The sequence below is a fragment of the Squalius cephalus genome (assembly GCF_949319135.1).
Source record: "Squalius cephalus genome assembly, chromosome: 4".
Lineage (NCBI taxonomy): Eukaryota > Metazoa > Chordata > Actinopteri > Cypriniformes > Leuciscidae > Squalius > Squalius cephalus.
Genome location: NC_137125.1, coordinates 11,897,552 through 11,920,503, shown reverse-complemented (window position 1 = coordinate 11,920,503; position 22,952 = coordinate 11,897,552). Strand labels below are relative to the sequence as shown.

The 22,952-nt window shown below is 40.4% G+C and overlaps 1 protein-coding gene across 3 annotated transcripts in view; it reads right to left on the bottom strand.

The window, feature by feature from the left end:
* LOC307157319 (NLR family CARD domain-containing protein 3-like) overlaps positions 1-19,838 on the bottom strand; it is a 114,116-nt gene extending 94,278 nt beyond the window's left edge. Inside the window, exons 1-2 of one of the 3 annotated variants that reach the window (XM_079869188.1) lie at positions 19,576-19,838; positions 19,076-19,209 (exon numbers count right to left, since the gene is read on the bottom strand). Coding sequence is in view for 1 of the 3 variants with exons in the window: in XM_079869189.1 (XP_079725315.1) it covers positions 17,331-17,397 (67 nt within the window). In the remaining 2 variants the exon portion in view is untranslated. Of the gene's footprint in view, positions 1-17,330; positions 17,428-19,075; positions 19,210-19,575 lie in introns of those variants that run through there. The other 2 variants (XM_079869189.1, XM_079869187.1) reach the window with 2 other exon arrangements.
* Between the last annotated feature and the right edge of the window lie 3,114 nt (positions 19,839-22,952).

The following is a 22,952-nucleotide window of genomic DNA, read 5'->3' as shown; positions in this document are numbered from 1 at the left end:
ATAACTGACAATGACAAATAAATTATAATAATGATAAAATGAATAAATTATGTAAAAGAAATAATAATATGAACTAATAAATCAAATGACAATTACATAAATTTATATTAAATTAAATATAAAAGGAAATAAAATAAAACAACGGTTATTAAAAACCCTTAGATCCTTCATTCCTCCTCTTAATCATATGAAAACACTGGATTACATAGACTGATAAATGCAAGCACTGATCATGATCAAAACATGCTCTGAAAAGCTTGTGTGATCAGGCCGTACTCTTCCTTCTACATGCTCTATAACAGAACAGGTCTTCTCTGTCGTACCGTATACCAGCGTCAGTTGAGAGTGTATGTCTGACGTAAGATGAAAGCCTTACAACAGTCGAGTGTCTCACAAAACAAACCAATGAACAAGAGTCTGACGAGGAACACTCCTGAAACTGTAACTAATAAATGTGCTTTCAAATGATTCACAGTGGCCCTGTGACGATGAGATGCAGTTATAATATCGTCACCTGGTCCGTGTGACAGAAACACATGAGCGCAAAGCAAAAAAAAATGTTTGTAATTGTTTTGTAATTTAGGGTATTTAAGCCAGACCTCCTCAGCCTTTAGGAGAGAAGGGGTCAGTGAGTTAAGCTGAAGTTGTGTTTGTGCTGTTTAAAGCTTTAAAGCTTGACTTTGTAAAGTACAAAAAGTGTGTGCTGAGTTAAAGGGACACCAGGCAAGCCTGAGTGTTTTTTCTCTACGAAGCTCCCCCTAGCCCCCCCTAGTGTCTGGTAGTAAATGCTTTCAAACACACAACGAACTGTTGTCCCTCCCCCCTCGCCACGAGCAACCCAGCTGAGCAGAGGAACCGGCTATTTCAAAACCAGTTATGTCTACCGAGGTAAGTAAAGTAATATTTTCTTTCCAACTGATGGTGAGTTTTTTTAAATTTTTTTATTGTGTTTTATTGTTGTCATGCATACTAGTATTTTTACCGGGAACGAACGATATGAACGAGGCGAACTACTGCTTTCGTGTTTTGTTTTTTTGGGAGAGTGGGCATGAGCATAAAAAATATTAAAGATGCACGATTGATCGGCTGGTGACCGGAATTGGCCGATTTTCACGTGAGCGGCCATGACCGGCGACCGGCCGGTCATTCTGACATATGCCGATTTTATGCCGGTCAAATGCACTCGGGCGCCGCATGATTAACATCGCGCAACATCAGCATCATATGTGCACAGGGAACGCACATTTAGGAGCCTCGTGAATTACGGCCGTTTCACACGCAATTGTCAGCGGCGCGTGAGTAGTGCGTTTTTTTTTTTTTCGGTGTCCATGTTAATCAATGAGTGCATTCACACCGGCAGCAGGAGCAGCGCGTGAGCGTCAAGCAGGAGCGTCGCGTGAGCACCAGTGAAGCGCGGGTTTTCGGCGCGGGCCTATTTTTGCTGCTCTGCTCACGCTCACTTAAAGTGAAAGCACACTTTTGATGGACAAACTAAAAATAAAATGAATTCACACAAAAAGTGCTCAAAATGCACAGAATAAGTATGTCTAGTGTGTTTTAAAAAGAACTCCAGTATGCCAGAAATATTAGAAGATTTACCCATTTAAACTTGTTTTCATTATTCAGTTTTGGTTGCAAGTATGGTTATGATTATAAAAAATAAATAAAGTAAATATATATATATATATATATATATATATATATATATATATATATATATATATATATATATATTATTGCCATTACCTGTTTTCATACAGAAGTTTAGTTTGCTAAATATATTAAAAAAAATTAGTTTTAAAAGAAGGAAATGTTCTTCCATAACACTGCACTTTAGATGTGAGTCAATTTCCCACACCAGGAGTAATTTATATAGTTCTATTTTATAGCGATTATCTGTTAAAAAAATTATCTATGTAATATGAAAAATGTTCTATTAAAGAAAGGTAGAAAATAAATATTTGTGTGTGCTGTAAAGTGGTTAGAAAAAAATGAAATCGGAATCGGCTAAAATCGGTATCAGCAGGTCAAACTCGATGAAAAATCAGAAAATCGGAATCGGCCTAGAAAATTGTAATCGGTGCGTCTCTAAAAAATATATATATCGGAGGCTAATATTTGTCTAAAGTTATATTAGCAAGGTCTATAAGGTCATCTGGTAGAATGACGGTTTACCTTTGCTTGTCTAAGAAAACATCAGAACGTTTTTTCTAGCTCGATCATGATATGTGCAACATGTTTATTGCCTATTATCAGACGCGTTGACTTAGTGACATAAAATAAAAGTGTAGGCCATCGTAATTCAACTCATATCTGTAAAGTGGGATGCTTGCCGTAAACTGATCCTGCTTCTCGCGAGAGTCGCGATGTCTGAGACTTTGTGAGACTGAAGGACGCTGGTAGGATACAACGAACTTGCAAGTGGGATATTCTTCCTACAGGTAGTAGGGGCGGGCGAGAGAGTCTTCATTCGCCCAGTAATGAGTCATTTAACCATATACAGACTTACGAAGATGATTAATTAACACGAAACGTTGCCTGGTGTCCCTTTAAGCATTTGTAACTATTCTATTTTCTTTTTCAATTTGTTTTATTTTCTTTATCCGTATTCAAAGACTTGTAATTTGTACCCCAATTATTGCTATTTGCAGAGGTGAAAAGTAACAAATTACATTTACTCGCGTTACTGTAATTGGGTATTTTTTTGTACTTTTTTTATTTTACTTTTACTTAATTATGTTTTGTTTTAAGTATTGTAATTCGCTTGGTCCCTAAAGGCATACGTTACGACAGGCCTCAATATTGATCCGAACAATGCGTCCCACTCAGAGGAGAAAAGACATGATCCGTATTGAGTTTAGCTAAATCGTGCACTGCTCTTCCAGTGTTGTCTGGGATATATGAACATGTAACAGTTGCATGTTCCTCCCTGGGAACAGAATATCAAGAGCCCTCGCTTTAGTAAAACAAGCTTCCTCATTACATGCACTTCTTCTGCAATGTCCGCAACAGAACTAAGTGAGTTTTGCTGTGTCCTCAAACACCAAAGGTGGCCTCATGTAGTGCCTGTACTTCATTCTGTACATTGATCATATTTTCAGTTTCAGAGATTCAATTCTCGATCTGTGTCATGATTAAAAGATGTTTCACATAATCCTCTCCTCTGACATTACTCACATCGCCAGTAATAGAAGCCAAATAACATCCTTAAAATCCCTTACAGAGGAATAGATAAGCTTTGTTACCACAAACAATGTGTGTGTCATTAGTTTTGATTTCTCATTGTTAGAAGTAGACATGTGCCGGTATTCGGTAATGCGATAAATCGCGGTAATGAATAAGCACGATATTGTTATCGCGGGCACTTCAAAATACCGTGAAAAATAATAGATCAGAATTTATGTTTATAGAACACGCATTAGCTTATTTTCCATCAACCGCTTAAACAAACACTGCGTATATACTGCGCGAAACACGTGCGCACTGATGTAAACAATCCTCACATGTAGAAGCACTGTGTGCATGCGGCGCAGTGCGCACTCTAGTCTAATGTAAACAATACTCACATGGAGAAGAAGCAAGGCAGAAGGAGGAACGCTGCCGACGATTCATCCCCCTTCTAAAAGCAGGGCTGCCAACTCTACGCATTCAGTGTGAGACTCACGCAATTTACACTTGTCAAATGCTCTCGTGCCACACATCCATTTACTCATGCAGAGAATAATCGCGGAGCAAAGAGGACACTGACACCGACAGACTACACATAGAAGGTTACTTTTGATATGAAAAAAAATGATCAGCTATCAGGTTCTGTCCATTTTATTACGAAATTCAGACAATAAATACCGTTTTGGTGCCTTTTAAATGTGATGTGACCGATCGCTGTAGCGCCTCAGTTCAAGTAAACCGATCATATGTTACTTTTTATTTAAAGATACATTACAACTTACCGAAAGGTATTTATGCCTCATAAATAATATAGATCAATCAGTGTTTTTCAACCATGGAAAGAGGTCAATAAAACTGCAGGTAAACAATTATGTCACAGAACGTTACATTTACCTAAGGAAAGCCATTTAATGACCAACACGTTAGTTGACTAGAAAAAAATAGCTATAGAGAGGAGTATTTTGCTAAATATGTGAACTATATTATATTTGCATTATATTTTTACTTGTGTCATAATTGTTATTATAATGAAAACGTCTCGGTTACGTATGTAACCCTCGTTCCCTGAGTAGGGAACGGAGACGTTAAGTCGGATGACGACGAATGGGGTTTTGCTTAGAAAGCCTATCATCTTCGAGTATATAAAACGAGCCAATGGCAATGAAATGCCATGGGTCTGCGGAATTTGGATAGCGTATCTCCGCCCCATCCTGGTATATAAGGAAGTACGCCGGCAACATGCAGATATGTTTCTTCGCTGAGGAGCCGAGACTGAACTCAGGCGTTCCAGCGGTACAGCGGAAGTGGTAGGGAGACGTAACGTCTCCGTTCCCTACTCAGGGAACGAGGGTTACATACGTAACCGAGACGTTCCCTTTCGTAGTCACTCCGAGTTACGTCGGATGACAACGAATGGGGTTCCCAGTGTAATCACGCCACCTCTCGACTGTCTTCCAGTGCCCTGCGTAAGTCTGAGCTCCCTGTCGTCAGACTGGCACGGACGAAGGACTCCTACTTAACACAGGAATACCAAGGTACACTGGGAAGCATATCTCAGTGGAAATATGCAATTATGCCCAGCCAGAAGGGGTGGACTTGGAATACACATATGACCCCGGGGGGTTACATATGGAGTATCACTGGGGTGTCCAGCCGCAGGTGGAATATTTCAACCCCAGGGGTGGCAAGGTGGCTTGCCAAGGGAAAGACACATGCTCAGAGAGGCTTTCAGTGGAAATACACATGTGGGGGTCACCCAGAGGGGGAACCATGCACATGGAGGCAGCTAGCCAAGCGCGAAAGCTGCCGGTGGCATAACTCTGGCGTTGACATCGTCAGTGCTGGAGGAGACTCAGGGCTTATTAGGCTCACCTGAGGAGAATATCGCACGTACCCCGTCCGTGGAGAGGAATGGCGAGCAAGTGAAGACACCTGAGCAGAATCTAGTACCGACTAGTTGAAGCGAGTACATGAGAAGAAACTGGCTCCACTCGGAGATTGTAGAATCTCATGAATGTGTTAAGTGTCGCCCAGCCTGCAGCTTTGCAGATGTCTGTTAGCGAGGCGCCATGCGCTAGAGCCCAAGAGGATGCCACACTCCGAGTGGAGTGGGCCGTCACGCCAAGGGGGCATGGTCGACCTTGCTGCTGGTAAGCCAAGCAATGGCGTCCACTATCCAGTGAGACAACCTTTGCTTGGAGAGAGCCTTTCCCTTCAGCTTCCCACCATGACAGACAAAGAGCTGGTCTGAGGTCCTGAAACCCTGCGTTCTGTCGACGTAAGCACGGAGTGCGCATACTGGACAGAGCAGTGCCAAGGCTGGGTCTGCCTCCTCCGAGGGCAGCGCTTGCAGGTTCACCACCTGGTCTCGAAAGGGTGTGGTGGGAACTTGGGCACATATCCAGGCCGGGGTCTCAGGATCACGTGAGAGTTAGCCGGTCCGAATTCCAGGCACGCTTCGTCAACCAAAAATGCCTGCAGGTCCCCTACCCTCTTGATGGAGGCCAATGCAACCAGGAGCGCTGTCTTCATTGACAGGAACTTAAGCTCCACTGATTGCAGAGGCTCAAAGGGAGCACTCTGCAGGGCAGTTAAAACCACTGAGAGGTCCCAAGAGGGTACGAGGGGAGGACGAGGAGGATTCAGTCTCCTCGCTCCCCTCAGGAAACCTGACGATCAGGTCATGCTTTCCCAAGGACTTACCATCAACTGCGTCGTGATGTGCGGCAATGGCGGCAACATACACTTTCAGGGTGGAGGGAGACAGCCCAGCTCGGGATCAGACTCGGGCAATGCTGGGACACCCGAGGGTGGCAGCACAGCCGAATCGTCACTTCCCAAGGACTCCTGTCCACCTTGTGATGCAGCGATCGACATACGGTCTTCCTCTGGAGCGCCAAATGAGACATGCGGCAAGTCAGTGGACTGTACTGCAGACTCATTTGAAACATTTGCGGGTTGCACGGCGCTAGAGGACGGTGTGGAGCGTGGAATAGTTGGCGCTTTGTTCCACACCGTAACCCTCAGGTCACCCTGGCCGCCAGCCGAAGTACCAGCTCTCGTGGAGCTCGTAGATCGGGGTGCGGGTGAGAGGACTCTACCACGAAGGTCATTGAGTCTCGACCGCAACCGTGCGATGGGTATGTTCCCGCAATGGGAACATGTATCATCCACAAACGCTGCCTAAGCGTGCTCGACACCCAGACACACAAGACAGTGATTGTGCCCATCCGAGTCAGACACATATAGACCGCAACCAGAAATACACGGGTGAGGCATCTTTAAAAAGACGTGCCGCGTGCAATGCTCTTTTGTGAAAGGAGATTTCTCCACAAATGCTGAAGCGACCAGGGAGATGAACACACACACTCTGGCAAATCACTGCACAGATAAGCAGGGAATGTGCACTCGCTGGAACTCGCTGTCACACCAACACTTGGAGAGAGGCTTGTCTCGAATAGAGTAAAGAGATAACTCAGAATTTGGCTGTGGAGTGAAGAATCAACTTGGCTCCGAAGCGAAAACATATCTGCATGTTGCCTGCGTACTTCCTTATATACCCCCAGGATGGGGCGGAGATACGCTATGCAAATTCCGCAGACCCATGGCATTTCATTGCCATTGGCTCGTTTTATATACTCGAAGATGATATGCTTTCTAAGCGAAACCCCATTCGTCGTCATCCGACGTAACTCGGAGTGACAACGAAAGGGAACCAAATTATATTTAATTTAATTTGTTAATTTTTAACCTTTAATAATACCAGCTGATAGGGCTCTCTGTATGTTTACAGTATTATGTGAGATGTATTTTTTCTTGAGAAAAATTAACATGTAGGCTATTGTGATACGGTTCAGCTCAATAATGACAAGGAAGGAAGAAGACAGGGGTCTGCTTGAGCTGGGACTCGATTTTTTATTCACTCTTTCCAAAATAACAGAGGTGCGCGCACAGCGCGTTCACCGTGCACAGGCACAGCAATAAATAAACATTAACTCAGAATTCTCTTTAAGCGTTTCTTTCAGGTTTCCAGCAGCACACGAGGTCCCAGCTCGTCTCTCTCTCTCTCTCTGTCACTCTCCGGCTTATATCCGGTCTCTCCACGCCAATTACTGCAATCAGACACAGGTGTTCATCATCTGCACTTGACCTACTTACGTTCCGTTCTGCTCCGTCCTCTCTCTCCCATTACAGACTTCGCAAAACCACGCCCCCCTCGCCACAGCTATCTACTGTAGCCTCCCTAATATTTATCCAAAGAGTCAATATTGAATCAAGATTGAAATCAAATCCCAAGAATTGAATTGAAATCGTGAAAATTGTGTAAAATTCTGTTTAGTTACCAAATGTTTTGACAATCACAATTACACCTATTGTGATGCAAGTTTTTTTTTTCTACATCCCCCCAATCCATCCGTTTCTCTTGAGCAATTAAAATATCGTGATAATACCGTATACCGTGATAAAAGCTCAATCAATTAATCGCAGCATGAAAATTTGATACCGGCACATGCCTAGTTAGAAGAGTTTTGTCACATCTGGAAAATCCACACATCTGGCTTAGACTTGCTCACTACATTCTTCCCTTCAAGGCACCAGGAAGAATTCACTTATTCCCTCCAGATTTCACATTAAGACAAACTGATATCTATAATCAGTACTGTTATATGCAGTCAAATGCCATGAACTATAATGTTTATGAGAATAATTTCAGTAGTGACATACACTGCTCGTGAACAGCAGTTTGTTGTGCCAGGAATAATCAGCCACATTATAGACACATCTGTAAGCATTTGATTTTGTCAATGGTTCAAAATTGCATTTAGCACACGTTTCACCCTGTAATTTCCAAAAGTCATTGTGAAAATCTATTTCTTTTTAACTCATAATCTCTGTTTTTAATTTTTCCTTTTTACACTTTTGCCATTTGTTGTCTCAACATTAAGGCAGTCTATGCTATAGTACTGTTACTCTAAACGAGTTATCTGACAGGTTTATCATTTTCATACTAGAATTAGTTAATTTCTTTGATGATGCATCATACTATGGTAGTTAAGCAGTGAGTAATATTGTTGTACAGGAAACATAGTTTAGATTGTTGAATGGCAGGGCTGTCCTTCACCAAATTACACAAACTTCTCATTAAAATGTCTACAAAACTATAAAACTGATCTGAGATCATGTAAAAACCATAAACACAGGTTTACTGGGATCGACCCCAACAGCGAACCTTTGAAATTTAGAAACATTTGGAAACAGTTGTGACGTAACAAAGCCTTTTTTTACCGAATTTACGTGACGAAAGCGCCATCACTAGTGAAGACAAACATCTGACTGAACAAGATCCAAACTGGAGTATAAAGTCAGTATCTCGGTGCTCTTTGATGTGGGATAGTTCAACTCGCAAAAATCATATAAGGCCAAGGCACTCGAGAATTTAGAAAAAAAAAAAAATTCATGGCTATAACATTTTTATAAGCATTCATATATCCGCACAGCAAGTGTGTGTGAGGATCGCATGCTAAGGACATGGAGAGGAGTGAGAGGAGTTAGTTTTAACCACAGAAGAATGTGAATGCAATCTAGCATAGTTTCCACTGATGCATATGTTGACTGAAGTATTCTCTTTAAGGAATGAGGATTGTGTAGAATGAAATATACATTCAATTTTAAACATGAACACGTTTCTCTACCTTGTAAAGATAATGTAAGTTACTGGTCAGCATATAAATGCCCAACCTTTGTGTATTGACGAATGAAGACCATCTCTCCAGTAAATTGTTTTTCTCTGCTATGTCTTGACATATAATGATAAATAAGAGATCTCATGGCATCTCATATGGTGTTCGCTTCTACAAAAATTATTCATTAACTGTAGTGTCACCAAATTCAGTTTACAAATCAATGGTTTGTGGCAAGACATGTGTGGCAATACCCATTTCCATTTTTTGAGACGTCCTTCAACTTTTTCTAAAACATTGTCCCAATTTTTCAAAAACTTTTTCCCAGTACACACAAAAGTATCATCTCCAAGATAAACACCAAGATATTTAAACCCACCCTTGTTCCAAATTAACCCGGCAGGTAAAACAAGTTTTCTACTTAACTCATCACTGATTGTTCCACTTCACTTTTCCACCCAGTTAATTTTAGCAGAGGACAATACACCAAAAACATTCATATTTTCTACAAGGGTGTCAATGTCTTCTTGTTTTTTGACAATGACAACAACATTATCGGCAAAAGCAGATCATTTGAAAACTGTTTTACATCCAGGAAGGTTTACACCGAAAAGAGATTGTATTAATTTGTGCAGAAGAGGCTCTATGGCCAAGGAGTACAGCATCCCAGATAATGAACATCCTTGTCTGACCCCCCATGAACTTTAAAAGGAGCACTTAAACCACCGTTGATCTTTAAAATATTCTCAATGTCACTATACAAGACTCGGATCATGTTTATAAGGCCAGAGTTGAACCCAAATGCATCTAATGTTTGCCACAAATACTGGTGTTCGACAAAGGCCTTTTCTTGATAAACTGAAATCAGGCAAATTTCAAAACCCAATGAATTGGAGAGGACCAAAACATCATGAATTAAAATGATAGTCAGATATCAACCTATTGGGTATACAATAAGTCTGGTCAACATGAATAATATGCAACTTTTTTCAGTCTCATTGCCAACACCTTTGACAAAAGTTTGTAGTCAACCGCCAGTTCTTGATCTCTTGTAAATCCCCTTTTTTGGGGAGAAGAGTGAGGATTGCTCTCCTGCAGCTCAATAGTAAGTGTCCTTTGGCTAAGATTTGTTGCTTGTTCTCAGAGACAGTTTAAGTAATCACATGCCAGAAAACTTTATAAACGTCCACAGGAAGGCCATCAATGCCTGGAGCTTTAGCGCTTTCTAGACTCTCACAATTTGGACCACATTAAGTTTTGTTTTGAATAAAGCCTTTCTTTAAAAGTGAATTTCGTTTGGTATAAATTGTATCTTAATTTTAAACAATGTTTCATCACCGTATGTTGTGAACTTGTGACACCTCCAGTAGTGACTGACAGATGAATCGACGTCTATACTTACGTAATTGTGACACAAAATCCTAAATAAATAGCCTAATTTTGGGATATTTTATATATCAATTAAATGCATTAAAGTCAGTAATATTTTTTTCAAATGTGTTATTTGTGTCACGTCTGTTTTTGATTGGCATGTGCTACTGAATGTTTTGTAATACCAGTGCTACCTTACAGTATGTTGTTTATCTCGCAAAGTCACAAACTGCCCAACATAAGTCCAAGTATATTAACGCTGAGTAGTATGAAAAAGCCTCCAAACTAGGGGTGTCCCTGACTATGGATTTTCATAGTCGAATCAGAATCGTCATGTCTTGCCTATAGTCGACTAATAGTCCAGTCATGTGTATGGGGATGGGGATGTGTATGGGGATGTGTATGGGGATGGGGATGGGGGCGGGGCTTTAACATTTCAAAGCCGCGATGTACAGAAAATCACACAAAGATATAGAAGAAATGTATAAAAACATTGATTTTAAATCAATAAAATACATTTTTAAATGACTAAAATCATTTATTGATTTTGGATCAATAAAACTAAGAAATAACATAAATAACTCCAGAAAGGCCACACTGCAGACAGGATTTGCATTTCACATGCAAATCAAATTAAATCGGCTAAATTACCTGTGCGAGCAGGCTCTAAGTACAGCACAACATCGATGCACCGAAAAAATAAACAATTAATTTACTAAATTAAATTAGAACAATATACCTTTCTAATAAATAAAAATACAAAACAAAATAAATCAGAATCAAGTCACAAGATGAGCAAATGTGTGCAAAATGCCTAAAGTGCAGGGGAACATATATTCAAAACACAAGCCACAGATAGTTAGATTAGATAACCCTGACAGATCAATAAATAAAATAAAAATAAAGAAATTATTAAAATAACGAGTAGCCAGAATTTTCAACTTTGTCTTTTTAACTGCAGAAACAACAATATGCTAAACTGGAGTGGCAGTCTTTTTAGCTAAAAATTTTCACAGCATCCAAAAATCAAATTAGAACCGTCTGAAAAGTTTTTAAATCACTTCTACCCTACCTGATCGAGAGAACAAATCCAGCCTTTCACTCTGTCTGTGCACGCAGATAAAATACATTCTAACGTGAAACGTGTTAACGTTGGCCGGCAGAAGTGCGATCATGGTTTTCCTGATGCTAAATCCAGCCTTGGAGAATATCCTTTCTGATGGTGTACATCCACACTTTAGATTTTCTTATCCCAGACATTGTTAAAGATTTAAATCCTTGCCGCCAAGACGCTCCTCTGTTGGTCACGGATTGAAAGTGAAACTTAAATCTGTCACGGGGTGTTTGGATTTATTCACGCACGTTAAAAAATATTTATTAAAAGCTTCTTTCTTTGCACATTTTTATTTACAGCATTATCATAATAGGCTGAATATTAACGTATTGACAGAAAACCGGTAGTTCTATGTGAAATCAGACATTGAGCCCCCTCATATAGCCAAAGTGGCATCCCAGCTAACAAGGGACGTCCCCCGGACTTTTCGAACGTCCCCTTAGGTCCGCATTTGGTCCGCTTTGTAACGTTCGCTGACGGACATTCCGATGACGTTCGCATTTGGTCCGCTTTGTAACGTTCGCTGACGGACATTCCGATGACGTTCGTGTCACCGGGTGATTAAAAAGAAAGAAAATGAGCGGCAGGTGTGGAGGGGGAGGAGCTAGAGCGCTGATTGGGGCACATGCTCCCAAAGTTGGGTATAAAAGGCCATTTGGAGGAGAGAGAAGGCGACGAGGAGATGTGAGGCACGCAGCGCGTGAGCGGCCGTGGCCGCTGATGCGGAGGGAGGCCGCGAGAGAGAGAGAGCAAGAGAGAGACAGAGAAAACTTCGGCTGGATTGCGGGCGGAAGCTTTGGGTGCACCGTGAGTCTGTTGAATTGCAGTTTTATTGTGGAAATGAGCACGAGTGAAACCTTACAGTGTGTGGTGGAAATGTGAGTGTGGGAATTATTTTTGCTGTTCACTCGCAGTCACAGCTGTCCATTCCTCTCTCTACTCTAAGTCCAGTGAAGAACCTGCTAACGCTGTGAGTTACACGTATCCATTCCTCTCTCTGCCTGAGTCCAGTGAAGAGCCGGCTAATGCTGTGAGTTATACATATTCTCCTCTCTCTGCCTGAGTCCAGTGAAGAGCCTGCTAATGCTGGAAGGGCCTGCTACTGCTAGTGAAGAGCCTGCTAATGCTGTGAGTTATACGTATTCTCCACTCTCTGCCTGAGGCTAGTGAAGAGCCTGCTAATGCTGGAAGAGCCTGCTAATGCTGGAAGGGCCTGCTAATGCTAGTGAAGAGCCTGCTAATGCTGTGAGTTATACGTATTCTCCACTCTCTGTCTGGGGCTAGTGAAGAGCCTGCTAATGCTGGAAGGGCCTGCTAATGCTAGTGAAGAGCCTGCTAATGCTGTGAGTTATACGTATTCTCCACTCTCTGTCTGGGGCTAGTGAAGAGCCTGCTAATGCTGGAAGAGCCTGCTAATGCTGGAAGGGCCTGCTACTGCTAGTGAAGAGCCTGCTAATGCTGTGAGTTATACGTATTCTCCACTCTCTGCCTGAGGCTAGTGAAGAGCCTGCTAATGCTGGAAGAGCCTGCTAATGCTGGAAGGGCCTGCTAATGCTAGTGAAGAGCCCGCTAATGCTGTGAGTTATACGTATTCTCCACTCTCTGTCTGGGGCTAGTGAAGAGCCTGCTAATGCTGGAAGGGCCTGCTAATGCTAGTGAAGAGCCTGCTAATGCTGTGAGTTATACGTATTCTCCACTCTCTGTCTGGGGCTAGTGAAGAGCCTGCTAATGCTGTGAGTTACACGTATCCTCCACTCTCTGCCTGAGTCCAATGAAGAGCCTGCTAATGCTGGAAGAGCCTGCTACTGCTAGTGAAGAGCCTGCTAATGCTGTGAGTTATACGTATTCTCCACTCTCTGTTTGGGGCTAGTGAAGAGTCTGCTAATGCTGTGAGTTACACGTATCCTCCACTCTCTGTCTGAGTCCAGAAGAGCCTGCTAATGCTGGAAGAGCCTGCTAATGCTGGAAGGGCCTGCTAATGCTAGTGAAGAGCCTGCTAATGCTGTGAGTTATGTTTCCTCCACTCTCCGAGTCCAGTGCCGAGCCCGCTAGTGCTGTGAGAAGAACCTGCTAATGCTGTGAGATATATACGTTTCCTCCACTCTCTGAGTCCAGTGAAGAACCTGCTCTCCAAAAGAAGAGAATGCTGAAGAGACTTTTTAAGATTTTGTTTTTATTATTTAATAAAGAGTATATTTATTTTGAATTCTGTGTCTATCTCCTTCGTGTCCACGGTCAGCTCCTCAGGGGCGGCACGCAAGCGAAGGGGTGGGCGGCCCGCTGGCGCTCCACCCCGACCTGTGACATTCGCATTTGGTCCGCTTTGTAACGTTCGCTGACGGACATTCCGATGACGTTCGCATTTGGTCCGCTTTGTAACGTTCGCTGACGGACATTCCGATGACGTTCGCATTTGGTCCGCTTTGTAACGTTCGCTGACGGACATTCCGATGACGTTCGCATTTGGTCCGCTTTGTAACGTTTTCTGACGGACATTCCGATGACGTTCGCATTTGGTCCGCTTTGTAACGTTCGCTGACGGACATTCCGATGACGTTCGCATTTGGTCCGCTTTGTAACGTTCGCTGACGGACGTTCTGAGGACATTTGTCCAGGCCAGTTTACGAACGTCCCTTTTTCGTCCCTCACCTGCCATTTCCATGACAACACTTGCAAAATCCAGTCACCCATGCGTTTGCTTTTATCATCAGACCTGACACCTTGCAACTAATATAGCTAAGCTAAAAATAATTAAGCTAAAATATAAATGTAAATAAACTATAGTAAACATATTATTTGAATTAATTGTAAAATTAAGTTCATGTTAAAAATGTTAGTGTTTTAATGTTAATGTTAAGATAATAACTTAATGCTACTTAGTAACTTCTATCACTAATTAAAGATGTAATCAAATCACGAGTCTGTTTTCAGCGTTATAATTTAAACATCAAAAACATGATACTTGATTCAATTGAATATAAGCTACAATTTACATTCATGCATGAAGAAAATAAGGTTGAATCCCAGGACAGAGCTCTAAAAGAATGCATCGACTTCAGAAAACGTGAAGAATGGAAAAGCACATTTCTGGATTTCTCTGAATTTTTGTCTGTACAATCTACAAATCGGACACGATTCTAAAAAAAAGTACTCCGCCGTAAAGGGTGACACTCTTCACATAAAAATAAGAATACTTGCTTTCCGATTTTGTAAATTTCCCATTCATTTCCTATGGGTCGGTCATTTTTGACCGAAGACCACGAGTGTGACTTTTTTTTACGACCACTTAGCATGCTCGGATCATGACCTCAATTTTTTTTTGTATTCACATACCAAATGCCAGAAAAGTCACCAAGTTTCGTAACCTTGCGATGAAGCTGTGATTTTTAAAATTTCAAAACAGAAAATTATTCGGTCAGAAATGACCGAGGACCATCAGAGGGTTAAACTATTAAAGGTGCTGTATGTAGTTTTTCTACTAAAACGAATCCTTTTTTTATTGCCTGTGTGTGAAGGGGTTGTAATCTTACATTAAAATGATCCACTTTGCGGGTTTTGCTATTACCTCGGAAAGCAAGTATTCTTATTTTTATGTGAAGGTGCCAGGTCGGATTTACCGCGAAATCCAGTGACGTGACCTGCACGCGCGCTCCCGAGCCTCTCGCCTCATCTAGCCCAGTGGTTTTCAAACTGTGGGTTGCGACCCACTTGTGGGTCACACAGTGAGAAAAGGTGGGTTGCACAAAGGCACTTAGCTGCAGCTAAATTTACATTACGATGAGTGAAACAAAACCAGTCCGATTAATGACCAAACGACTCTTAAGTGAGTTTTAGTGGTAAAAGGTCGGAAGACCAAAGTTTCATGTGGAGCATTTGGAGATTTTTTTTTTCCTTAATTACTGCTGGGTGTGAATTGTGCTAAATAAGTTGTTGCCTTATCTTCTCTGAAAAGCATCCCAGACATTCAGCTGACATAAAACAACACTTTAATTAGACGGAAAAAAAAACTATCCAGTGATGAAATGTTTTCTGTGTTGACACAAATCTTGGATGTCCATGTCCAGTGCTGGGATAATCACACAACGTGCATGACACGTCCAATTCGCGAACTAATGACTCCTTTAAACCGATTCATTTTAATGAATGGTTAAAACAACTGATCTTTCCAACAGTGAACTCAGGAGACGTCTGAATCGGTGTATAATCAGTAACACTTTACAATAAGGTTCTATTTATTACATAAATTACATGAAAAGTACAGTTTGCTTACTCAAGCTTAAGCTTTAAAATAAATAAAACCACTTTTTTTTTTTGAAAAGCATATGACTACATTTTTCCACACAGTGCTATCAAGAATCCATAAGAGAATCGGATCGATAATCAGAATCGTCAGTGGCATTATTATTATTGATAAAATCTTATCATTTCCCATCCCTATGTGAAGACGGTAAAATTATAATCAAACATTAAAGAACATACATGGTTTTTTTTTAAGAGTTAAAAGTTTAAAATATTTTGCTAACACGAGGTCTTGTCACTGTCAGTCTTTTTACATCAGTGCAAAACTAGGGTATGCAGATTAAGACCATCAGCATGCATTGATTAATCCCATGGCATGTAGCAAAAAAAAAAGGTACGACCAAATCATGCTGGTGCGACCAACTGAGAAAGTTGGTAGCACCAGTGCAAGTGGGTCTTGAGATTGATTATACTTGTCTAGGTGGGTCCTAGAATGAAAAAGTTTTGGGAACCCCTGGTCTAGCCTACTGACTTTGCACTCAACAGCGACGACACTGCAACTTATGACATGGACTTATGACTTATGCAACTTATGACATGTCTGATAACACTAAGAAACGACCTGCTCCCAGCACAACACAGACTCCAACACAAACTCCACATATTGATAAAAAACAAAACAAATTTTTTTTTCTGCTGAAGCTCATAAGGCCAGACGTGAATCGGATGAACTTCGGGTGAAAACACGGATCAACATCGGCAGGGCATTTGAATCATGGAGAAACCTTATCTACAAACCTAGAATGTACATTTCCTGAAGAAAATGTGAAGTGGTGCTTGCAGTGGCAAAATTCGGCACAGTTGATGGGGTTCCATACTTATCATGGTACGAGCATGGAGCATTAGTTCAACGTCAAGCTGATAAAAGTAGCCTATTATTGTAACATTGCAGTGGGTTTACCTTAGTTTCCAGCATGTTGTGTGATGCTTTCTCCGGTGTGTTGCATCTCAGTCTGGCCGGTACCCACAGTGCCGTTTATATACTGTCTATGCACAGTGCTTGCTCATAAATTTAATTCGAGCACGTGCTTGTAAACTTATTGGTTGCAATCTGAAACATCACCGCTAGAGGCCGCTGAAAACTACAATACAGCACCTTTAAACTTCAAACTAATTTAAACTTCAAACTACTTTAAACTTCTTCAAACTTTCTGGTCCAAACTTTCTCAAGCCAACTTAAAGTTTGTCTCAACAAACATTTTTATCTAGTTTATTATTATTATTATTGAGCATTTTCACATAGGGACTGCGGGTGGAAATTAGCTCTTGAGCTAAAACCTGGTACTATGCATCTCTCCCCTTGAGGTTAATGTTTATTGTACGCTGTCCCTGTTTCTCTAAATAAATAAATACAAAATACAAATACATAGGTGAAATAAAAACATTAAATAATTTATTTACTGCCTTATGCCTTCTTCCTTTAAATATCACAATCCAGACACTTTAATTGGAGAGTATAGATTTTCTGTAGCCATCAAAAATACATGTTTGTCATAATCAATCTTCTCACTAAAGCTGATCGTCTGTGAATCAACGCCTTGCCTACAGAAGAGAGGAAGTGTTGAACATTTACATGTTTACTTTCCACCTCTGTATATTTCAGATTGTAAAGAGTCTGTAAATTAATCTAAACTAAAAGCAGAATCCCTAGAGCTCGATATCATTATAATCCTGAAGATTAATTCCTGAAGACTTACCGTGATGTGATATTTGTGCCAGTGTAAAATATGTTTTGGCTCTCTGTCGCCCTGTTTGAGTTTGCATTCTGTGCTCTGTCTACACTTTCTCTTCCTCTTTATGGTTTTCCTGCCTGCAACTTTGACAGAAGCAGAAAACAGGCTAACGCATGTATAACTATAATGTTAATGAGAATAATTTCTGTAGTGACACACACTGCTCGTGAACAGCAGTTTGTTGTGCCAGGAATAATTAGCCACATTATAGACACATCTGTAAGCATTTGATTTTGTCAGTGGTTAAAAATTGCATTTAGCACAAGTTTCACCCTGTAATTTCCAAAAGTCATTGTGAAAATCTATTTCTTTACCACCTCATAATCTCTGTTTTTAATTTTTCCCTTTTACACTTTTGCCATCTGTTGTCTCAACATTAAGGCAATCTATGCTCTAATAATGTTACTCAAACCTTATCTTACAGGTTTATCATTTTGATACTAGAATTAGTTGATTTCTTTGATGATGCATCATACTACAGTAGTTAAACAGTGAGTAATGTTGTTGTACAGGAAACATTGTGTAATTTGGTGATGGACAGCCCTGCCATTCAACAATCTAAACTAACATCTCATTAAAATGTCTACAAAACTATAAAACTGATCCGAGATCAGGTAAAAACCATAAACACAGGTTTACTGGGATCGGCCCCCAACAGAGAACCATTGAAATTTAGAAACATTTGTGACATTACAAAGCCTATTTTTACTGAATTCGTGTGATGAAAGCGGCCATCACTAGTGAAGACAAACATCTGATTGAATAAGATCCAAACTGGAGTCAGTATATCGGTGCTCTTTGATGCGGGATAGTTCAACTTGCAAAAATCATATAAGGCCAAGGCACTCAGGAATTCAGAAAAAATAAAAGCCTTTTTTCATGGCTATAACATTTTTATGAACATTCATATATCCGCACAGCAAGTGTGTGTTAGGATCACATACCAGGGACATGGAGAGGAGTGAGATGAGTTAGTTTTAACCACAGAAGAATGTGAATGCAATCTAGCATAGTTTCCACTGATGCACATGTTGACTGAAGTATTCTCTTTAAGGAATGAGGATTGTGTAGCATGAAATATACATTCAATTTTAAATATGATCACACGTTAAAAAGATAATGTAAGTTACTGGTCAGCATATAAATGCCCAACCTTTGTATATTGACGAATGAAGACCATCTCTCCAGTAAATTGTTTTTCTCTGCTATGTCTTGACATATAATAATAAATAAGAGATCTCATGGCAAAATAACTGGTGTTCACTTCCATGATTCGGGGAGAAAAGCTTACTTACAAGTCTAGACTAGTGCCAGCGCTGCCAACTCTCAGACATTCAGTGCGAAACTCATGCTATTGACACTGTTCTCACACTTACTCACGTTACACAACTATATTCTCATACAGTGAAAAATCACAGAGCAAAGACACTGATTCTGGCAGACAAGACAGAGCAGATTACTCTGATATGAAAAAGTCTCAGCTTTCAAATTCTGTCAATTTAATAAATCATTCCATCAAATCACCACTCCATAATTCTCACACCAAGCTTATCTCAAAAGTTGGCAGCCCAGCTAGTGCTAAGCAATAAAAAAAAAAACTGTATAAACAAAGTGTCAATGCTGTTTATTAAGTCTAGATCAATGTGAATGGATACATGGCACTTTTAAATCTATATCTATCAGTATTTTATAAAGTAGTATTTACTAACCATGAATAATGACGGTGTGGTGTTGCTTGTTCCTCCACTGAACTTGAACTGTCTTGAGCAGAAGTTACTTTGAAACTCCTTTAAACGTGCATTTTCATAAAGGACTGTGGAGTTGTTTTCTCCTGAACTCAAACCTGTTAAAACAGAACTTTTTCAGTAAACGTTCTTTACACGCCTGGACTTGTGGCATTGCCTTCTAAGGTACCTTTCCATTTTTTTATTTTTTTTTTTGTTTGGCCTGATTTCAAAGCCCTTGGAGATCTTCCTAAAAGATTATCGTCATTATTGATATCCACTGATACAGCAGTGTCAGCTTGACAGATGTCATTGTTCTCATTGGCATCTTCAGTCAGGGTGACATTGCTGTAACCAGCGGCAGATTTCATGCTAAGGTGGTATTTGTCAACTGGGGAATCCTCTTTATTTTCCCCTGACACTTTGCACAACAAAAGTGAGGAGCCACTCAACTCTGCATTACTTCTAAAAATCTTGAGTCTTACCTTATTTTTCAAAAATTTGCGAGTTCGGACAAACACTTCCTGTTTAATCAGTGTTTCAGACAGCTCTGTACGTTAACGGCAGGGTAGGCAGCTTTTTTCTAAAAAACTTTTTCCCAGATTTGTTTAAACTGTCTTTATATACCAATACATAATTAAAATGTAAGTACTCTTAAAAAGAGAGTATAAAAATCGAGTGTCTGTAGTCCTCTCAGGACACAATAAACACAGCTACTTATTTCATTCACTCCCATCCCCTCCCTTCTGGGCTCCTTCCAAAGCCACACCCCCAAAACTCATAAACGCGCGATGCCGACCACTCAGCTGGAGGAGGACCAGGGGGGCAGCGTTTCATATTATTTTGAAGGTACCCCCGGGAGCCGCCATTGGCTAACAAGCCTTCACCTGCTGTTAGCATCCCATTGACTCCCATTCATTTTGGCGTCACTTTGACAGCGAATAACTTTACATCTGAGGCGTTTAAAGACTCCATTTGTCCATGGTTTATTTCTAAAGAAACACGACAATGTATAAAAGGCTCCATTACCTTGTATCTTACGTTATGGCCCCGTAGAAGCCGTTTTTGTAAAAGTAGGCTAACGATTGCGTCATAACCACGCGACTCTCTGGAAATTACCGTAGAGACAGGAAGAGAAGCTCGCAGTCAATCGGGGGGACGTGGAGGCATGAAGTCCGATACAGTCAAGGGAGAAGCCCATAGAGAGTCATGACGTTGCTCCTGCTCCTAGCTCATGGACAGATCCTACTCACGCTTTCCGTCTCTGCAAGATTCGGAAGGGAATGGTTCAGATTTCGTTTGGCACAGCTACTAGAAAACTTACAACTGTCAGGCAGGCTGCTCACGTCACATCCACGTCGTCAAGCTCAGTTTGAGTCTGCGCAGTACGCTCGGCAATCAGGAAATGAGGGCTTCTAATCTGCTTCACTTCTCTCCGTTGAAACCTATGGGGTCGCTGTGTCCAGTTTATATACTGTCTATGAGGAGGACGTGTTTGCCAGCGCTGAGCGGAGATTGTTCATGTGTTTTGGGGGCGTGGCTTTGGAAGGAGCCCAGAAGGGAGGGGGTGGGAGTGAATGGAATAAGTAGCTGTGTTTATTGTGCCCTGAGAGGACTATAGACACTCGATTTTTATACTCCCTTTTTCATAGTATTTACGTTTTAATTATGTATAGGTATATAAAGACAGTTTAAACAAATCTGGGATAAAGTTTTTTCGAAAAAAGCTGCCTACCCTACCTTTAAGATAACATTTTCAGCTGGACTCTGAACCCCAAGTGGATTTTGACAAACTGAGAATGCCAAAAAATTAGGTTGGTAAAATGTAAAAATGTAATTATGTAAATGTAATTATTGTAACTTTATTCCATTTTCTGTGTGCTTAACTTGACAAAACACACAATATAAGTGGTGTTTTTATGCCAGTAGGGTAAAACATTTATTTGTTTTTATCAGCTGGACAACTGTAGGTAATGTATATGTTGTCTACAACAATCATACCATAGTCAATGTGGGCTACTATAATTATTTAATTTATCAATTCACTAATGTGTCTATTTTATGCGTTTTGTGTTTTTCAAATATTGATTAGAAATAAAATGTTTGCTAAAAGTATTTTGATATTAAAGGTATACTTCACCCCAAAATGAAAATTCTGTCATCATTTATTCGACCTCAAGTTGTTCCAAACCTGTATGAATATCTCTGTTCTGCTAAACATAAAAAAAAGATACTATATGTTGAAAAATGTTAGAAACCTTAAAAATAATAGGGGAAAAAATACTATGGAAGTTTATGGTGCCCCAGAACTGGTCAGCTTCCCACATTCTTCAACATTTCTTCCTTTGTGTTCAACAGAACAAATACATTTATACAGATTTGGAACAACCTGAGAGTAATGATGACAGAATTTTCATTTTTGGGTGAACTATCCCTTTAAGTGTAAAATGTTGGAGCAACTGGACTGCTGCTAGAAGAGAGAGGCAAAAAACATTTGACCATTTCAAGTTGAAGTGACTGTCACACCGTGCCCTAACTACACGCGACGCGACGGCAATAAAAGGTATCTTTTCCATGTTTTTGTCCTAACCAGGCGCGACGGCAACACGCAACGATTATATTTTAGAAACGGTTTCTATTTTTCTGCAACGTTGCGCTGGAACAACAAACATAAAGTGTAGCAATGGTAATCTCAGGTACTGTTTATGTGCTTTATTTAATGTTTAAAGCGTGTAATGTGACTTTGAATATAATTTAGTGCTCCAGCTTTGTAGCTTTAAAAGCAACAATGGATAATTCACCTCAGATCTTGAAATTAAACAACTGGAAAAAACAACATTAAAACTGTGAACAAACAAGTGTATTATTTGACAAAGATTGTTTTAGTAACTCAGTAGCCTATGTATTTTTTAAATGGTGTATTATTTGTGAATTTGATTATGTATACTTATCCATTTTCTTGCGAGTGCCGTCAAGATTACTCTCTTTACGTGCACTTGCCGTGATACTCTGCCCACACGCTGTTCTGATTGGCTGTGATTTTTGATTGACGTCTCACAGTCGCGTCACGTCCAAGCGGCAACCTCCCTGGCTGCGTTCGAAAACTTAATTTCAATAAGTACTTACTTAACTAGTGCTAAAAGAGTAGGTACTTTATAGCCAAATCTTGTTGAGTATGGATGCGATCCGGACATCATCCGCCATGTTGACGTTATCATGTGACCAGTGGCGGCTACTGGTCTGTCAAAAAGGGAAGCTCATTTTCGGCCTACATCATAAAATTGTTCATTTGTTTAAAAGTAAATTCTGCCCTACGTTCCTTTTCAAGAAAATGGTCTGTGACCCTGTCGTACCAACTAGGCGTCTTTTCCAGTGACTTGACCAGTGTCCTCTCAATGGCCAGCAGAGCTAGGCTGCTTAAACGGCCTTGGCCCATTGTGTTACGGCTGTAGGACTTGAGCCGCTTTAAAACCCTCTGGGGTCTAAGGTGTTTTTGGGGCCCTTGGGATGTTTTGACATGCCCTGACATTTGTGCTTTTTTCAGTTATTTATAAACATGATAATGGCAAAAGTGTAAATTCACTCTATATAGCACAAACAGGGCTACCATAATATGTGAGCAACATGAATGTAGATGTTTGTATTTTTAAGAGAATAATGTTTATGCGTGGTTATTGAAAAAAATTAAAAATGAAAGTTGCTGAAATAAGACCACAAAACTCATACTAAATATGTGTCCACAAGACTTTTGACTAATGGATGTTGTCGCTTCAAGTTCTGGCTTCAAAATTATGTGAAAATAGTCTTGCTTTATCGTTCACATAAAACAATACATTGATTTAAATTGTGTAAGACAGGTTTT